The sequence below is a fragment of the Nerophis ophidion genome, linkage group LG06 (genome assembly GCF_033978795.1).
Source record: "Nerophis ophidion isolate RoL-2023_Sa linkage group LG06, RoL_Noph_v1.0, whole genome shotgun sequence".
NCBI lineage: Eukaryota > Metazoa > Chordata > Actinopteri > Syngnathiformes > Syngnathidae > Nerophis > Nerophis ophidion.
The window spans coordinates 64,374,447-64,392,220 of NC_084616.1; the positions used below are offsets into that span (position 1 = coordinate 64,374,447).

A 17,774-nucleotide genomic window follows, 5' to 3' on the forward strand; every position below is an offset into this window, starting at 1 on the left:
TACACGTTGTAACAATTCTTTTAATGTTATTTCATCAAAACGAGAGAAACTATTTTGGAGAAGTAGAGAGTAATACAAATACTTTCAGTGTAATAAAATACATTAAAATACTTTGGGACTGGTCATCCAAACAATTCATGTGAACAACAATTCTTAAAAAAACTAGTAATAATAATAATAAAAAATGTTATTATTCTGTTACTACTAATATTAAACACAATCTGACACAAACATGTTATATGTGCAAATGTAATAATGTGAAATACAAATGCAGAAATCAACCTTGACATATCATGGGTATTATACATTGAATATTTTATTCAAGAATGCAAATTCTATGTACGTTTTCATAACAAAGAATGAAGAGAGTTTGAGATAAAACATACAAGTTGAAAAATCAAGTGAGTGTTTATCTATGCAATGAAAACATGATAAAACTCAACATTACCGCCAAAAAACATGGTAAGCAACGTCAGCTTCCGTAATTCAGAATTCCTTTTGAAGGTCTGAAAAGTGGGGCAGGAGAGCAAATTAGTGACAGTAACAGTACAATTTTAAGATGTCTATGTTTCCCCATTAAAACAAAACTTACCACTCTTTCTGAGAAGTTCTCCTTTCCACGACTGAGAGACTACGTCCAGAAAATTATCAAAATACTTAATATATTTTGCAAGGCTGGTTCTTTTGTAATCTGTGAAAACAGTGAGCAGTGTTTAATTAAATAATTAACTAGAAGATCATTTTATTGAATAAGGGTGTAATAATTCCTTTTTAAACGATTCCATTCAGAATTTGTGGTTGCCAATACAATTAAGGGATATTTTTTTTTAGAATGATACGATCCAAAAAACGATTCAGAGAGTTTGAAACGATTCAGTAACTTTTTAGCAAAAAATTTAATAAAATATTGTGACTGTTAAATAAACACTAGATACTGTGAAGTTTAATAGCGTCATGTTATTGTTTTTAAGGGGATTAGGTATAAAATAATTATGGATACCAACAAGCAAGTAAACAACAATTAATGAAATGCATCCCCATCTTATTTGAATAAAGTGCAATCATCACTTTAGATTGAATTAACAAGAAGAAACATTTTCTGCTCTCATTTTTAATAAAAGTATAGTAGCCAACATTTTATCAGTAGCTTTCCCGTCTACTTTTGCTGTTTTTCAACATAAGGGTTTAATTATCAGTAGAATTACTTGAGAAATTAAGTGCAAACTATTTTTTTCAGATTAAATGAGTAGTGGTTTGACCTGCTAGTACTCTCATTTTAATAAACAAGGAACATCATAAAGACATCCCAAAAGTGACGACAAACAATTTTTGGCGACACACATACCAAATGGTCGATGGTGTAATGAACAAAGTTGGAAAGGTAAGTAAAGTGTGACTACTTTTTAAGTCATAAATAACTTTTTTTTCTTACTTTTTCAATAATACTAAAATACTGTGAGTGTTTATTACACTGTTTGTAACCGTCTGTCTAACACTGCTCCGTCTGCAAATTTGCTGCTCTGTCACTTCTGTTTTGAACGTTGCATCCTTTATGGTTTAAAGTCAACTTGTGGCTTTATGATATTGTGTTTTGTCATTTTATTGGTTGTGACTTTTACAACCGTGCTTTAGCTGAAAGTTTTTGTGTTGTAATAAATGATATAGGCTTGTGCCATTTGCACTTGGTATGACATTTCTCGAGCACTGCCGGTTTCCGCCATTTTTGTTTTGACAACGCCACTGACGGGAAAACAGACATAACGCTCAATGTCCTTTTCACTAAAAGTGCTAAACTTTATATAACGTTTACTGCTCCTAAATACAATGTTTTATTTTTTGTACTATTGATAAAATTGAAATATTGGCTTTAAAATCGATGTTGGATCAATACTTACCGTATTTTTCAGACTATAAGTCGCAGTCTTCTCCACAGTCCGGCGGGGGGAGAGACCCGGCCAAAACAAAAAAATATATAAAAATGTATAGTTTGGCAAAGTCTCACCCCCGGCCAAACTACAAAAAAAACAAAAAAAAAACGCGACTCATAGTCCGAAAAATACGGTAACTTGCGGAAGGCCAACTTGCTGAGCACAGATCGTTTTGAAATTTAGGAATATAAATTGATCTATCATTAAACCCCGAATGATTAACACGCTCAACTTTTCAAAATTATTCCAACAAATACTTTAATTAATCCATTAGAGCAGTGGTTCTCAAATGGGGGTACGCGTACCCCTGGGGGTACTTAAAGGTATGCCAAGGGGTACGTGAGATTTTTTTCAAATATTCTAAAAATAGTAACAATTAAAAAATCCTTTATAAATGAATTTATGGAATAATACTTCAACAAAATATGAATGCAAGTTCATAAACTGTGAAAAAAAAATACAACAATACAATATTCAGTGTTAAAAGCTAGATTTTTGTGGACATGTTCCATAAATATTGATGTTAAAGATTTATTTTTTTGTGAAAAAATGTTTAGAATGAAGTTAGTTGATGAATCCAGATGGATCTCTATTACAATCCCCAAAGAGGGCACTTTAAGTTGATGATTACTTCTATGTGTAGAAATCTTTATTTATAATTGAATCACTTCTTTATTTTTCAACAAGTTTTTAGTTATTTTTTTCCAAATAGTTCAAGAAAGACCACTACAAATGAGCAATATTTTGCACTGTTATACAATTTAATAAATCAGAAACTGATGACATAGTGCTGTATTTTACTTCTTTATCTCTTTTTTTCAACCAAATATAGCTTTGCTCTGATTAGGGGGTACTTGAATTAATCATCACTGAAAAAAGGTTGAGAACCACTGCATTACAGTAAATCTTGTGATGAATGAAATAAATCTAATTCCAGGAAGCTGACAAAACTGTCTTAGGTATGACTATGTCATTAAAACACAAACAGATAATTGACAACTGAGGTAATATTGATTGAGTCCCATTTCTCTTTGAGCGCTTTGAGTCTCTAGAAAAGCACGATATAAATCTAAGTTATTTTTATTTATCAATTTTTCTCAAAATGACTGCCAATAAGTGGTGTAAAAAAAAAGGATAGGCTACATGTGGACAAGTGATACAATTTTTTCAGTGTCTAGAAAAAATGGGTGAAGAAATAAAACGTATTGGTTGTGTATAATAAATTCACCTCTTAGCTTTCGTTTCTCTGCGGCTACTTTCTCATTATCCTTGTCTTCTGCCTTTTCCTCATTTTTCTCCTCCGCCACCTCCTCACCTTCCCTGGCTCGATCCAACTCTTCGCAGATCAGACTACAGAGACATTTAAACATCAACAACATATCAAAAGAGTACACACGAGTTTAATACAAGATCAGTTATTTCTGACCTGATAGTGGGCACAGTCAAAGGATCAAACTTATCCAGGTCTTTGAGGTCCATGGGAACAGAGATGCGCCCTGACGAGATTTGACAGATGGAAATATTCAACATTAAAATTGGCAAAAGTATAGATACAACACACAAAAATACCTGCTTTTTTCACAAATCCAATCACAATCGATTTTCACAATCGAATACAGCGAGATGTTTCAAAACTGGCAAATTATAAAAATGTATAAAGAGTGACAGCGCAGCATAACTGTAGGAGTTGCGTAGCTGTTTCACAACACACCGGATGTTTTGCCAGAAAATAAGACGTAGCAGAAACGGTCAGTGGGTCATCTTAGCCGCTTCGTCACTATATTTGGCGACGAGATGTACGGTGTAGATATTACAAATGAATGGAAGGTGTCTCTTGCGTCATGAATTTATTCATGACGCGGCCACAAAAGTATTTGCAGCATGAGTGAGAGCATAAATCTGCCACCACAAGCCCACAGAGTGTGCATTAATTACCACAGCTTGCTGAAAAACCTCCAGAACTGTGCAACCAAACCTTAACATGAGAAGCTGACCTGAAATTATTGGAATAAATAACAGAAATAATGCATAAGAATAGGGCTGGGCGATATGGCCTTTTTTTAATATATCAATGTTTTTAGGCCAGGGGCGCTCACACTTTTTCTGCAGGCGAGCTACTTTTCAATTGACTAAGTCGAGGAGATCTACCTCATTCCTATTTATAATTTATATTTATTTATTTATGAAAGAGACATTTTTGTTAACAAGTTAATGGTGTTTAATGATAATACAAGCATGTTTAACACACATAGATTCCTTTCTTTCATGAAGACAAGAATATAAGTTGGTGTATTTGATTCTGATGACTTGCATTGATTGGAATTAGACAGTGGTGCTGATAACGTCCGCATTTTCAAATGGAGGGAAAAAAAAAGTCCTCCTTTCTGTCCAATACCGCATGAAAGTGGTTGGATTTGGCATCTCATTTGTCCAACTTGCATACTCGTTTTTAAACACTTTGTTATGAGAGTAGCATATGTGTGTGGCCCTTTAATGTCTGGCAGCAGGTGAGTGACGTCAGTGACTGTGCGGGTGGGCAAGCAAGTGAGAAAGCGGTCGCTGAGGGTGGGGGAGAAATACATTGGCATCAAACTCCGTAGCTTGCTTGCTTGTGCACGCTAGCTTTCTGAGACTCTTATTTTGTTAGCGCAGGCAGGATGAAACAGGTCTTTTATGGTGAAGACAGGAACTGTGCTGTCGGTCTTTAGAGTTTTGACAGTAGGTACGGAGTCTCTAGAAATAAAATGTGTTTCTCTGCGTCCGCCCTGTTAGTGATTTTTTTCTTAAATATGAGCTTGCAGCAGCCAGCATCATCTCACAAAATCCTCGGGTGCCGAGAATGTCAAATAACTGACGAAAGTGAAGTCTTGGTATGATTGATGATTGCTCATTTTTATGTCTATTTTTTAATGCCTGGCTTGAGATCGACTGACACACCCTCCGAGATCGACCAGTCGATCACGATCGACGTAATGGGCACCCCTGTTTAGGCCATATCACAGTTCTCCGGCTTCCTCCCGCCTCCAAAGACATGCACCTGGGGATAGGTTAATTGGCAACACTGTTGTCTGTCTATCTGTGTTGGCCCTGCAATGAGGTGGCGACTTGGCCAGTGTACCCCGCCTTCCGCCCGATTGTAGCTAAGATAGGCTCCAGCGCCCCCCACGACCCCGAAGGGAATAAGCGGTAGAAAACGGATGGATGGATCACAATGCACGATATATATATCTCCATATTTTGCCTTAGCCTTGAATTAACACCCGAAGCATATAATCACACCAGTATGATTATTTATGTGTCTACATTAAAACATTCACATACTGCATTAATATATGTTAATTTTAAACTTTCATGCAGAGAGGGAAATCACAACTAAGTCAATTGACCAAAAGTGTATTTATTAAACAGTCATCAAGCAGTGCCACAAACTTTCATGTCATTTCCAAACAGAAAGTGCAAGACTGTCAGATACATTTCAAAACAAACTATTAGTGCACTTTTGTGCATGATGTCACTAAGATGGCATATCAAAACAACACTAAATCAAAGTGCACTTTTTGTATGGAACGCCACTACAATAGTTTAAAACAGATAAAGTGCACTTTTGTGCATGATGTCACACAAGATATTTCAATAACTGTCAAATAAAAATGGAAATAGGAAATCAAATCGCTATGTGGAGGGTTACTGCGGACGTTATCTCCTTATGTTGTTCACAATTTTTTCATACGGTGTTGGTGTCGCACCGAATGGAGATGTTGACATGCAGAGTTTCAAACACTCTTCATTCTCTCGCAGGTGACTTTTCAAATGATGCTACATATTAGCAGTAATGCTACTTTTTGTAGCAACACTTCTGCCCCACACTTGACAAATTACAGTTGTCTGTTCGACATATTCCCACTTGAAGCCAAATCACCGCCAGACGACGGACCCCGTGCTGTTTTTCTAAGGAATTAATTCTTCCTTCATTTGTTACCAGATTGGCACCTTCTATCTCTCGTATTACCAATCGCAACACAGTTAACGTTACCCATGCTGCTACCTCTGCTCCGCGAGGGCGTATACGTATGTGACGTATGAAATGACAGTTGTTGAAGGATGGTGATATGTTTAAGTGTTTTTCCTTTTCACATAGCCATGATAATAGTAGCTAGTACTTTTCCTTTCTTTTATTCTAACAGTCTGTCTTTGTCTTCAGATCCCAGGTTAGGGTTGTAAACCGTTGGAATGTAGATACATCCCCCACGTCTCTATCACCTTATGGTGTTGAGAGGAGGAGGGGAGGGCTTTCTTTTGTGTGAAAAGAGTGTGTTTTTCCCTTTGAATGCCAAATCAACTGGAGAAGCCGATATGAATGTATCGGTTAAATTGACCTCCTAAAGCTTTAGTAAAACTTGAAAATATTCCAATTCTGTCTCGATGGTCCTTCTTACTCAGCATATATGTCATCAAAAGAACTTGGGATTGACCAGTAACTTAGATTCCCTGGGAGGAAGAACTGGTCCGACGCAACACAGTATGTGACGTGTGTAAGAAGGTGCGCTTGCTGTCTGTGAGGAGACACAAGAAAGAGTGGGAAGAGCCTGTAATGTAATGCCCGCAGCTAAAGGCAACTGCGTGAGAACGTATACTTGAATATCACGATAGAGTCATTTTCTATATCGCACAGAGACAAACCCACGATATATCGAGTGTATCAATATATCGCCCAACCCTATATGAGAATACATTTTTCTTTATAGTTTTACTGCTGTGAGTACACTCCGACCACAGAGAAATTAGCATGTTCTTACTGTATGTAATTGCTTGTATTACGACAAGTGATTTCTTCCCGGAACTGAAAACCAGTGGCGGTCAACCAGGCTAAGATGGCTGTTTGTACAGCAAGCAGCACACAAACTACCTGAGTACACTGTAAAACCTAGATATGAACAAAACAAATCCAACCATGCAATGGAAAGGATCCCTATACTAAATAAAAAATATATATTTTTCAAGTGAGGATTATTTGTCAGTGGAGTTACCAAACATATCGAACTATCGTGTGCGCCCAAACAATATTCTACATGACAAAACAGATGAAAACTTTGAAAAGCATGGAGGTCTACAACTTCTTTGTGTGTTGCTTGGTCAAGAAAATTGACTGTACTAGACAAGTATACATCGTTTTGCTCTGGATATGGTTGCTTTTCATGATTTTACTTTGTTTACTGCCATGTTTGTTGCCTGCCCTTGCTGTAGCACGAACTGTTTACGAGTATGTGTGCTCTACAAGTAAGTTGGTCTTTTGACACCGATTTATGATGCCGGATTTCTTTCTTTTACAATGTAATTTATTTCACTTTCACCGCAATGTTTACAAACGCTTCCCTCCTCGATTGCTTCACATCATAGTCCAAAACTTTATTTTTCCACTCACTGGCTTCAAAGCGTGCATTAATTTGATTGTTCTGGAGCCATAAATCTTTGAACTTGCAATTACCCATTTATGCAAGTAATTTGGCTTTGCTGTGGGCTTTTGTTAAGTTGTCTCCGCTGCTATGCTAAGCTGTAACAACACTCTGCTGCGCGCGCACAGCACGCTGACTAAAGGTGCGCAATAAATTCCGACAGAATTGATTGATTGATTGATTGATACTTTTATTAGTAGATTACACAGTTCAGAACAGCACAGGCAGGTAGCCTACTTTGGTTCCGTTTTGCAGTTACGTTATAGTGTCTTCAAAAACAAAAACATTTAAAAGCAACACTGAAGTTTATGCATGTTTTAAATAAAAGTAACATTAATAGATTTTTAAGATCTTTCAAAATAGTATGTAAGACCTTTTATGAGATTTTAAGAAAATTTTAGACATTTTAAGTCAAGGCCTTAAATTCAAATAGTTGGATTTAAAGGGGAACTTCACTTTTTTTAATCTATTTTGTCTTATCATTCACAATCATTATGAGAGACATGACAATGCTTTTCGTGTCGTTATTGCCATTTTCGGGTCCTAAATGGCTGTAAAAGTGTATCAACTTGTCGGAATACATACTCACTTTTACTCTGTCCCGGTGAGATGCATGATTTGTGATTTACAATAATCTTAAAGGGAGCGAGGAAGCAGCACACCATATGATGATGTAACTATAGGCACACAAGGTAGTAATCACGTCGCCGCTATAAATAGTTTGTGTGTGTTTGAGCTTATAATAACAATATCACTAATACTTGGTTAATATTCAAGTCACAAAATATAAATGGACTATTGTTGACACTTTTTGAATGGTTATTTATTGGATTTTATGGACGAAAGAGAGGACCTAACATTGGCTCCGCTGTAAGCAGACTTTTATTTACAAGTTAGACTGCATTAAAAAAAATCCATCCGTCGTCATGTCTTTCATGATTGTGAACGAAAGACAAATTTGCCAAAAAGTAAAGTTCTCGTTTAAAAGACCCTGCAGATACCCTGATATTAAAATAATACTAAGAAGAATATTGTTTGTTCAATATACCTTAAGGCTCCATGCAAGTGTGGTTATTTTCAGAATATAAAATAGTTGACTTTTGTTGTTATCTATGAGAATATTTAGAAGCACGTCATTGTTTTGGTGTACTCGGAGGCTGCAGCCCATCGCTTTTCTTTTTAAATTGTATAATAACTTTTGGCAGCTGTTAATGCAATTTGGATTTTGTACATAAATAGTAAGTAACAGCGATCTTAAATACTTAGCAGCTTGAAAGAGTTTTCAATAAAAAAGTGAATTTAGAAGTATATGAGTTAAGTTTATCTCTCACATAAGTATTGAGAATTGTGGAAATTGCTAGGTATCAACTACTAAAATTCTGTAAGGTGGCAACCCTCGTCACCATCATAAAGCCTGCTCTCTCACACATACCTGTCTTAGGGTGGACACTGAAAGGACTCTTCAGCAAATGGTTCACTCCTTTGCTGACATTCACATCGAGTCGTGGGTAACAATACTGCAACATGATTTCTTTCTCAAAGTGCTGACCCTTCTTGGCAGTTGCCTGTATGTAGACAGAGAACATTGTGTTAAACAGTACAAACTCAAACGCATTTCGTGCTGACGTGGAAGTAAGTTTATATCTTGTTGTACAGTAGTTAGCTTTTACGGCTAATACCATAGTAGCCGAAGTGTTAGTACGCTAGAAAAAGAGTTCCCCCGTGTTTGCTTTTACAATAACAATGTTGCTACAGCTTGGTTATTTAACAGGTTACAAAACATATGCAATTTGCATCAATGCATTTTTAAACTGATTTAGAGGTAAAATTGATCGCTACCAATAGCTGCACCGTGAGCCACACAGAACGAGCTGATTTGTACATGTTAAAAAGCGAAACAAAAATTTTTTTTTTCTTTTTGTCTCTCATAAGGATTGTAAATGATAGGCAACATTTTAAAAAACTGCAGTCCCCCTTTAAAGGAGCCATATGTAATAATGTGGCCAGAAATTGTACTCTAATCACGGTCAAAATTCTGTAGTCCCCTCCTTCTCTCCCTGACCGAGGTTGCCAGATACGCAGCAGAATCTAATTCTATCGAATGGAATACTACAAGGAATTTCAAACATCTACTGCCTCTTACTAGGGGTTGAGGTGCTGGTACCATAATAGCTGAATAGAATAGAAAGTACTTTATTGATCTGGGGGAAATTCAGCACCACAGTTTGCTCACAATAGAAAATAATAATAATACAATATATTATATATATATAATATATAATATATGAATAATATAAATATATTATACATATATTCTACATTTAAGTGTATTTATAGACAAGCGATTTGTCAATAACAAATCTCTAACACATTTTACACAGTAGTTAGGCTATTTTTAGGAAGAAGTATGTCATGCCCGCGTACAATATAACATCAAATGACAATCATATGGTTATTGTCAGTACTATCAGAAAACAAAGACTAAAACAAACTACAACTGACGCTAGCAATGGTTATACTGGTGAAAATAAGGAAAGCATGCTTAGCAGCCTAATGTACGCCCCAAACTGAAAAGGAGACATTTAACCCAGGTATGCCTATAGGCCTATCTCAGCTACAATCGGGCGGAAGGCGGGGTACACCCTGGACAAGTCGCCACCTGAGATAGGCGCCAGCGCCCCCCGCGACCCCGAAAGGGAATAAAGCGGTAGAAAATGGATGGATGGATGCCTATAGGCCAGTGATCCCCAACCACCGGACCGATTGGTACCGGGCCGCACAAGAAAAAAAAAAAAAAATATATATATATATATATATTTTTAAATGATTAAATCAACATAAAAAACACAATATATACATTATATATCAATATAGACCAGTACAGTCTGCAGGGATACAGTCCGTAAGCACACATGATTGTATTTCTTTATGAAACCACCTCCCCGTGGGAGAAATTTTCAAGCGTTGACCGGTCCACAGCTACAAAAAGGTTGGGGACGTTTCACATTGCCATGATGGCAGGGGTGCTAATGTTGGAACCTATTTCCTCAGCGTATCGGCTTATTGAGAACGAAATAGGCACTGACACTACCCATATCCACATTGGTTTTATTTGTCGAAAATATATATTGCCCAGTCAGTTCGAATACACATTGACATACAGGCTGACGGGCATATACAGTATTTCCCCCGTTAGCCTATATATCGATGTGTCATTGACCGGGCTAGCATGCTAATAAGTAGAGCTGTCCGATAATGGCTTTTTTGCCGATATCCGATATTGTCAAACTCTTAATTACCGATTCCGTTATCAACTGATATTGATATATACAGTCGTGGAATTAACACATTATTATGCCTAATTTTATTGTGATGCCCCGCTGGATGCATTAAACAATGTGACAAGGTTTTCCAAAATAAATCAACTCAAGTTATGGAAAAAAAAGGCCAACATGGCATTGCCATATTTATTATTGAAGTCACAAAGTGCATTATTTTTTTAACGTGCCTCAAAACAGCAGCTTGGAATTTTTATGACATGCTCTCCCTGATAGAGCATGAGGAGGTTGAGGTGGTGGGGGGGTAGCGGGGGTGTATATTGTAGCGACCCGGAAGAATTAGTGCTGCAAGGTATTCTGGGTATTTGTTCTGTTGTGTGTATGTTGTGTTACGATGCGGATGTTCTCCCGAAATGTGTTTGTCATTCTTGTTTGGTGTGGGTTCTCAGTGTGGTGCATATTTGTAACAGTGTTAAAGATGTTTATACGGCCACCCTCAGTGTGACCTCTATGGCTGTTGACCAAGTATGACTGGCATTCACTTGTCTGAAAAGCCGTAGATATTATGTGATTGGGCCGGTATGCAAAGGCAGTGCCGTTAAGGTTTATTGGCGCGCTGTACTTCTCCCTACGTCCATGTACCTCTCCATACAGTGACGTTTTAAAAAGTTATAAATTTTACTTTTTGAAACCATCATCGATAATTTCCGATATTACATTTTAAAGCATTTATCGTCCGATAATATCGGCAGTCAGATATTATCCGACATCTCTACTAATAAGCGTTACACTAGGAGCTAAGCACCATCAAAATAAGCATTCCTTGCACGAACATACTAGCTTTGTTAGACAAGATCCTCGACTGTATTGGACAAAATAGTTTACATTCAAATTGTCATTTCCATTTATTACAGGTAATAAGAAAACATAAATGCCTGAATTACCTATCAGGGAGGAAACTAGCAAAACCTGGAGTCAGATGAAAAATTATTCTCCGCCTTCAATCGTCTGTATCTTTCAGAGGCATCTCTCATAAAAATTCTTGTTTTGTTCCTGGCTTTGTCATGAATAAGTTGAGAATCGTAATGACGCCTTTCAAAGTTACTAAGGTCTGACATGTTTAGTAACTTTACCAGTGGCAATAACTCGACGAAGAGCGTGGTACGTAACTGGCAACCTAGATGTGACACACTCACAGACTTTCTAATTGGTCAAACGGTATAGGGCGGGACATCGAAATTAAAAGAATAACAAGTTTTCGGGACTGTAGTTCTAATTTTGAAATGAACTACTGTAATCAGTTATAGAGATATTCAAAAAGAACATGATTTATTAATGCCTTTTGACATATCAGGGCCATTTAATGATGACTTGATGGGAAATTATTACATATGGCTCATTTAAGCCATAATCAAAACCAAGATTTGATTGATTGTCTAGCCTTACAAGAAGGTATAGATATGTAACCACAAAGAGCATCACCAACCTGTTTCCTAATTGCATGGTCCATGATGAGATTCCATCGATTAGCCGGATTTCTCTCATTTTTGAATTCCTGCTGTAACTCCTTTCGAACATGTAGACCAGAGTTAAGGGTCAGTCATGCTTCCATTTGTACTCTACAGTTAAAGGGGTGGATTTACAAACAGGAAAAAGGATATCTTCAGGCAAAAGGCCCAGCACTTTATCAACAGACTCCTTGCGTCCGAGTATGTCCTGTCCTTGCAACGCGTACGTAGAAAAGTAATGCTCCACCACTGCCAGAGACTCTCTGTTGAATGTATAAGTAGATTTTAATACCAGAAAGTTAATGTCAACACCAGGATCAAAAGGCCGTACAGTGGAACCTCGATTTACAAACCTCATTGTACAAACTTTTGGATTTACGAAACCGCAGGCCAAGTAAAAATATGCTCTGGTGTACAAACCTTGTGTCAGTCTGTCAACATTTCATCCACCCATTGTGTGCCTGCAGCACGGCAATTTTGGGCATGACAGCACATCCATTGTGGGCGGGCTGATCAATCTCCACTGCTCATTCAGTCAGCAGAGCAGTGCTGTACTTAGCTAAATTTGTGTACTTTAGGTGTTTATAGCCTTTTTACACAATTTTTAAGTTTTGCCAGCTCAATATGAGTGCAAAGACAGCAATGGAAAAGCCATATTCGGTTTGAAACATTCAGGAGATATCCATAGCATAGTTCAAACTTTCTCCCCCAACCTTCAACTGAAGGCAGAAAAGACTAACCAAAAAGGTAAGGTGGATGTTCTGTTTTTTTTAAATTCCTAATAATTGTAGCGACCTGTCTGTTAGAGTTAAAGAATTTTGTGATTTCAAACAGTTAGTGCACCACAGGGCTAGTGACAGTGTGTTTGTGTGTATATGTGTGTGTGTAAGCAGGGCGGCTGCATAGAAGGAGAACATTTGAGCTAGTTTTGTTGTTTGGTCCTTTTTTTTTTTTTTTTATAAAAAATTGACCCACTCTTGTCATATTCCTTTGATACAAAGCACTATATAGCACTTTATATTGCATTCAAACTTACACTTAACTTTGGACTTTTGTCAAGGCTAAAATACATTACTCATGTTTACATTTTTTCTCTAGAAAAAAAACTAAACTTTAGAGGTTCTTCTGTATTATAAAGCCATACTTGATAAAGGGATGAATTGGATCAGTCAGCACCACTTTCTTTACAGTATCTTCACCACCCTGTGAAATGACAAAACATTCGCTCAACACAAGAAAATCTACGAGGACTCATGTAGGTGTCTTACAGTAATGATCTGGTTTGATCTCGAATGCGGTTACCTTAATCAAACTGAGGTATTCTGCCACTGCAGATCGAGCAGATACCGAAAGCTTCCTTGCAGATTCATCGCACACCCAACAATGAACCCCCCTTCTGCCAGAATACACCCACAGGAGGAGCTGGAAACCAAAGTCATCTAGAATAGCGCACAGAAATCGTTAAATCAAAGTCAGAACTTCAGGCATGTGATTTGACCACAATGAAAAAGACTGAAAACATGTCCGGGGGTCTGGGGGACGAAGGCAGCAACGCCCCCGAAGCTCCTGGTTTTTCACCAATTTAACATGCTAAAATTAACAAAGACAGCACCATTTGAAGAAAATATTTTTTTGTTTAAAGACATGACAAAATCATTAATAGAACATACATACCCCAATTATCCTAATGAATCACTGTATATAGTTCAGTCCCAACAGTATTTAGTCACTAATATTTACATCTTGTGTTCATTTCACATCCACAGGTGTCACATTGATCAGTGTTATTATCTACAGTTTATTTACAGTATTACCACATTACTTCAGTTCACTTCAAACATTTACTTGCTCGGAGAGCCCAAACATGAGCTTTCCTTGCAAATGTCTGAGCAGCCTGCATTTTCCTTTTGGTCTCTGCTTTTGTAGCTTTTTTTTTGGATTTCACTGCAGACTTCTGCCTTTAGTATTATACGCAAATTTATTTCAAATAAATTGTTTACTGGAATTAATATCCATCCATCCATCATCTTCCGCTTATCCGAGGTCGGGTCGCGGGGGCAACAGCCTAAGCAGGGAAACCCAGACTTCCCTCTCCCCAGCCACTTCGTCTAGCTCTTCCCGGGGGATCCCGAGGCGTTCCCAGGCCAGCCGGGAGACATAGTCTTCCCAACGTGTCCTGGGTCTTCCCCGTGGCCTCCTACCGGTTGGACGTGCCCTAAACACCTCCCTAGGGAGGCGTTCGGGTGGCATCCTGACCAGATGCCCGAACCACCTCATCTGGCTCCTCTCGATGTGAAGGAGCAGCGGCTTTACTTTGAGTCCCTCCCGGATGGCAGAGCTTCTCACCCTATCTCTAAGGGAGAGCCCCGCCACACGGCGGAGGAAACTCATTTCGGCCGCTTGTACCCGTGATCTTATCCTTTCGGTCATGACCCAAAGCTCATGACCATAGGTGAGGATGGGAACGTAGATCGACCGGTAAATTGAGAGCTTTGCCTTCCGGCTCAGCTCCTTCTTCACTACAACGGATCGGTACAACGTCCGCATTACTGAAGACGCCGCACCGATCCGCCTGTCGATCTCACGATCCACTCTTCCCTCACTCGTGAAGAAGACTCCTAGGTACTTGAACTCCTCCACTTGGGGCAGGGTCTCCTCCCCAACCCGGAGATGGCACTCCACCCTTTTCCGGGCGAGAACCATGGACTCGGACTTGGAGGTGCTGATTCTCATTCCGGTCGCTTCACACTCGGCTGCGAACCGATCCAGCGAGAGCTGAAGATCCCGGTCAGATGAAGCCATCAGGACCACATCATCTGCAAAAAGCAGAGACCTAATCCTGCGGTTACCAAACCGGAACCCCTCAACGCCTTGACTGCGCCTAGAAATTCTGTCTGGAATTAATAATTTCTGTAATTTCATAATATATTTTCACGCAGCTTTTTATTTTTAGAAAAAAACATTTATATTTCGCAAAGCAATAATTGGTTGATATTTAAAACATCCATCCATCATCTTCCGCTTATCCGAGGTCGGGTCGCGGGGGCAACAGCCTAAGCAGGGAAACCCAGACTTCCCTCTCCCCAGCCACTTCGTCTAGCTCTTCCCGGGGGATCCCGAAGCGTTCCCAGGCCAGCCGGGAGACATAGTCTTCCCAACGTGTCCTGGGTCTTCCCCGTGGCCTCCTACCGGTTGGACGTGCCCTAAACACCTCCCTAGGGAGGCGTTCGGGTGGCATCCTGACCAGATGCCCGAACCACGTCATCTGGCTCCTCTCGATGTGAAGGAGCAGCGGCTTTACCTTGAGTCCCTCCCGGATGGCAGAGCTTCTCACCCTATCTCTAAGGGAGAGCCCCGCCACACGGCGGAGGAAACTCATTTCGGCCGCTTGTACCCGTGATCTTATCCTTTCGGTCATGACCCAAAGCTCATGACCATAGGTGAGGAAGGGAACGTAGATCGACCGGTAAATTGAGAGCTTTGCCTTCCGGCTCAGCTCCTTTTTCACCACAACAATTTAAAACAAACATGCGTATTTCGCAAGCAAATATTTTTTAGCTTACAACTACAGCGTAATATTCAATTACGCCGTAGTTGATTGCTCGACACTTTTTCCCCCCCGAGATTAAAAAAGACGGAATTCCGACTTTAGACGGAAAAATCACATGCCTGGAACTTTGTAAAGGAATTCTTGAGGCTTATTAATCAATGCGGACAAACCTCTAAGCGCTCTGTCCAAGATTCGTATGGCGATAGTCATCAGAGTCCAGCACTTGTGACAAATGTCTGCAGCACTGCAATACAAGTGTGAGGGGTTCAAAAGTACATTCTACGTATAACAATGACATGAGCAAATTACCTGCAACAGCTTCTGACATCATCATAGTCCGTCATGTCGATATCAAACACCAGCTCCTTCTCAAGAGCCTGGAATGTTCCAGACTTCACTGTGTTGTGCTGACTGGGCTGTGAATATGAAACACAGTCAAATGATTACATTGACAGTTCGTGGATTAGGAAATATTGTGCCGACATACTCTGTGACTGTAGACTGCTCCAATGTCGATTTTATAAGGATTCATCTTCTGCATTTCTTTCTCCAGCTCGTTCTGCGTGGTAAAAGACTGGTAGCGGACGTATATGTCATCTTTGAGGGTGAAGGAGAACTCTCGGTTCTGGAAGTAGTTCTTTTGCACTTGGAAAAATACATTATATCAGTAAGTGCGTCTGTTCGTAATAATACGCAGAACAAGATCATTATTTAAACGTGTAAGAAAAGTACTGAACGCTCACCTCCTCCATAGTTTAACCAGCGGTAGTACTGGGAGAATGGAAACAGTCGTCGGTAGTAAAGCGGTAGTAGATCCGGCAGACTGGCCTGGTCATAATCTGATGATGGTGGCATTCCCCCGAAATACTAAACTACCGTTAAATTGTGAATAAAGTGTCTCAAATGTCTTAGTTTTGTACGCCCAGAGAATGTCAAGTCGGTGTGTTGTTTTGCGACAGACACAACGCGGGAAAACGCTTCGGCAAAGCACACATCCAATCAGAAAAAGGCTGCTGGGTGACGAAAGCGGATGTTATAAGTCCGTACAGGAAACGTTGTAATGTATATAATAAATATAAAATAAAGGGAACTTTATATCAATACCAAACCCAGACAGGGCGTTTAAAATGCCAAATACAACAGTTTACGATGGATTATTATTGTTATATATATAAAAAAAAAAAAGTTTACTAAGGGCTTTTAAGAAGAGAGGGAGCGTCATATATGTAGTCAAGCGAGACAAACCGAAAGTCTAGTTAAGTATTAAACTAAAACCATATGGTACAGGTCATATGTGGACTCTAGAGCAGAGAGTCTATTGAAATGACTGTATCAAGAACGTAACTGTGGTTGACCACTGAGACATGCGCAGAGCCCACGTGTTGACTGTAAGACACCTTTCACATCAATAGAGGGCAGTAAAGTCCCAGTTACTAAAATAATTCCCAGGGTTTGGATCCCTTTTCACAATAGGTTTTCATACAGTGTACTGTAATTGACAATTAAATAGGAAAATAAGTATGTTTTTCAACCACTGTGCCGCAGCACACGAGTTTGCCTTGAGATACTGTATGGTGTGCCGTGGGAGATTATGTAATTTCACCTATTTGGGTTGAAATTATTTTTTGCTAACCAGTAAATATGCCGTATTTCCTCGAATTGCCGCCGGGCGCTAATTAATTTATAACCTCTTTTCACTCCTGCACTTACCAAAGGCATGCGGTAAAAGTAAGCATGCGCTAATTATTTTAAAACCTCTTCTCACTCCGGCACTTACCAAAGGTATGCAGTAAAAATGTGAGTGTGATGTAAGCTTGGACCTTAAATCCTACTGAATAGCTCTTAAAGGCGTACTGAAATGATATTGTCTTATTCTATGTGTCATACTTGATCATTTCGCGATATTGCCATATTTTTGCTGAAAGGATTTAGTAGAGAACATCCACGATAAAGTTTGCAACTTTCGGTGTTAAGAGAAAAGCCCTGCCTCTACCGGAAGTCGCAGACGATGACGTCACAAGTGTGGGGGCTCCTCACTTATTCACATTGATTTTAAT

General features: G+C 39.0%; 1 protein-coding gene across 1 annotated transcript; it reads right to left on the reverse strand.

The window, feature by feature from the left end:
- Positions 1-298: 298 nt before the first annotated feature.
- On the reverse strand, positions 299-16,764 carry prim1 (DNA primase subunit 1). The gene is made up of 13 exons (XM_061904583.1): positions 16,461-16,764; positions 16,205-16,362; positions 16,027-16,133; positions 15,888-15,961; positions 13,470-13,606; positions 13,312-13,370; positions 12,319-12,430; positions 12,146-12,235; positions 8,814-8,946; positions 3,355-3,424; positions 3,157-3,278; positions 593-691; positions 299-506 (listed from the first exon to the last, which is right to left on the reverse strand). The coding sequence occupies exons 1-13, from the start codon at positions 16,570-16,572 to the stop codon at positions 487-489; spliced, it is 1,293 nt and encodes a 430-aa protein (XP_061760567.1). The 5' UTR covers positions 16,573-16,764; the 3' UTR covers positions 299-486.
- Between the last annotated feature and the right edge of the window lie 1,010 nt (positions 16,765-17,774).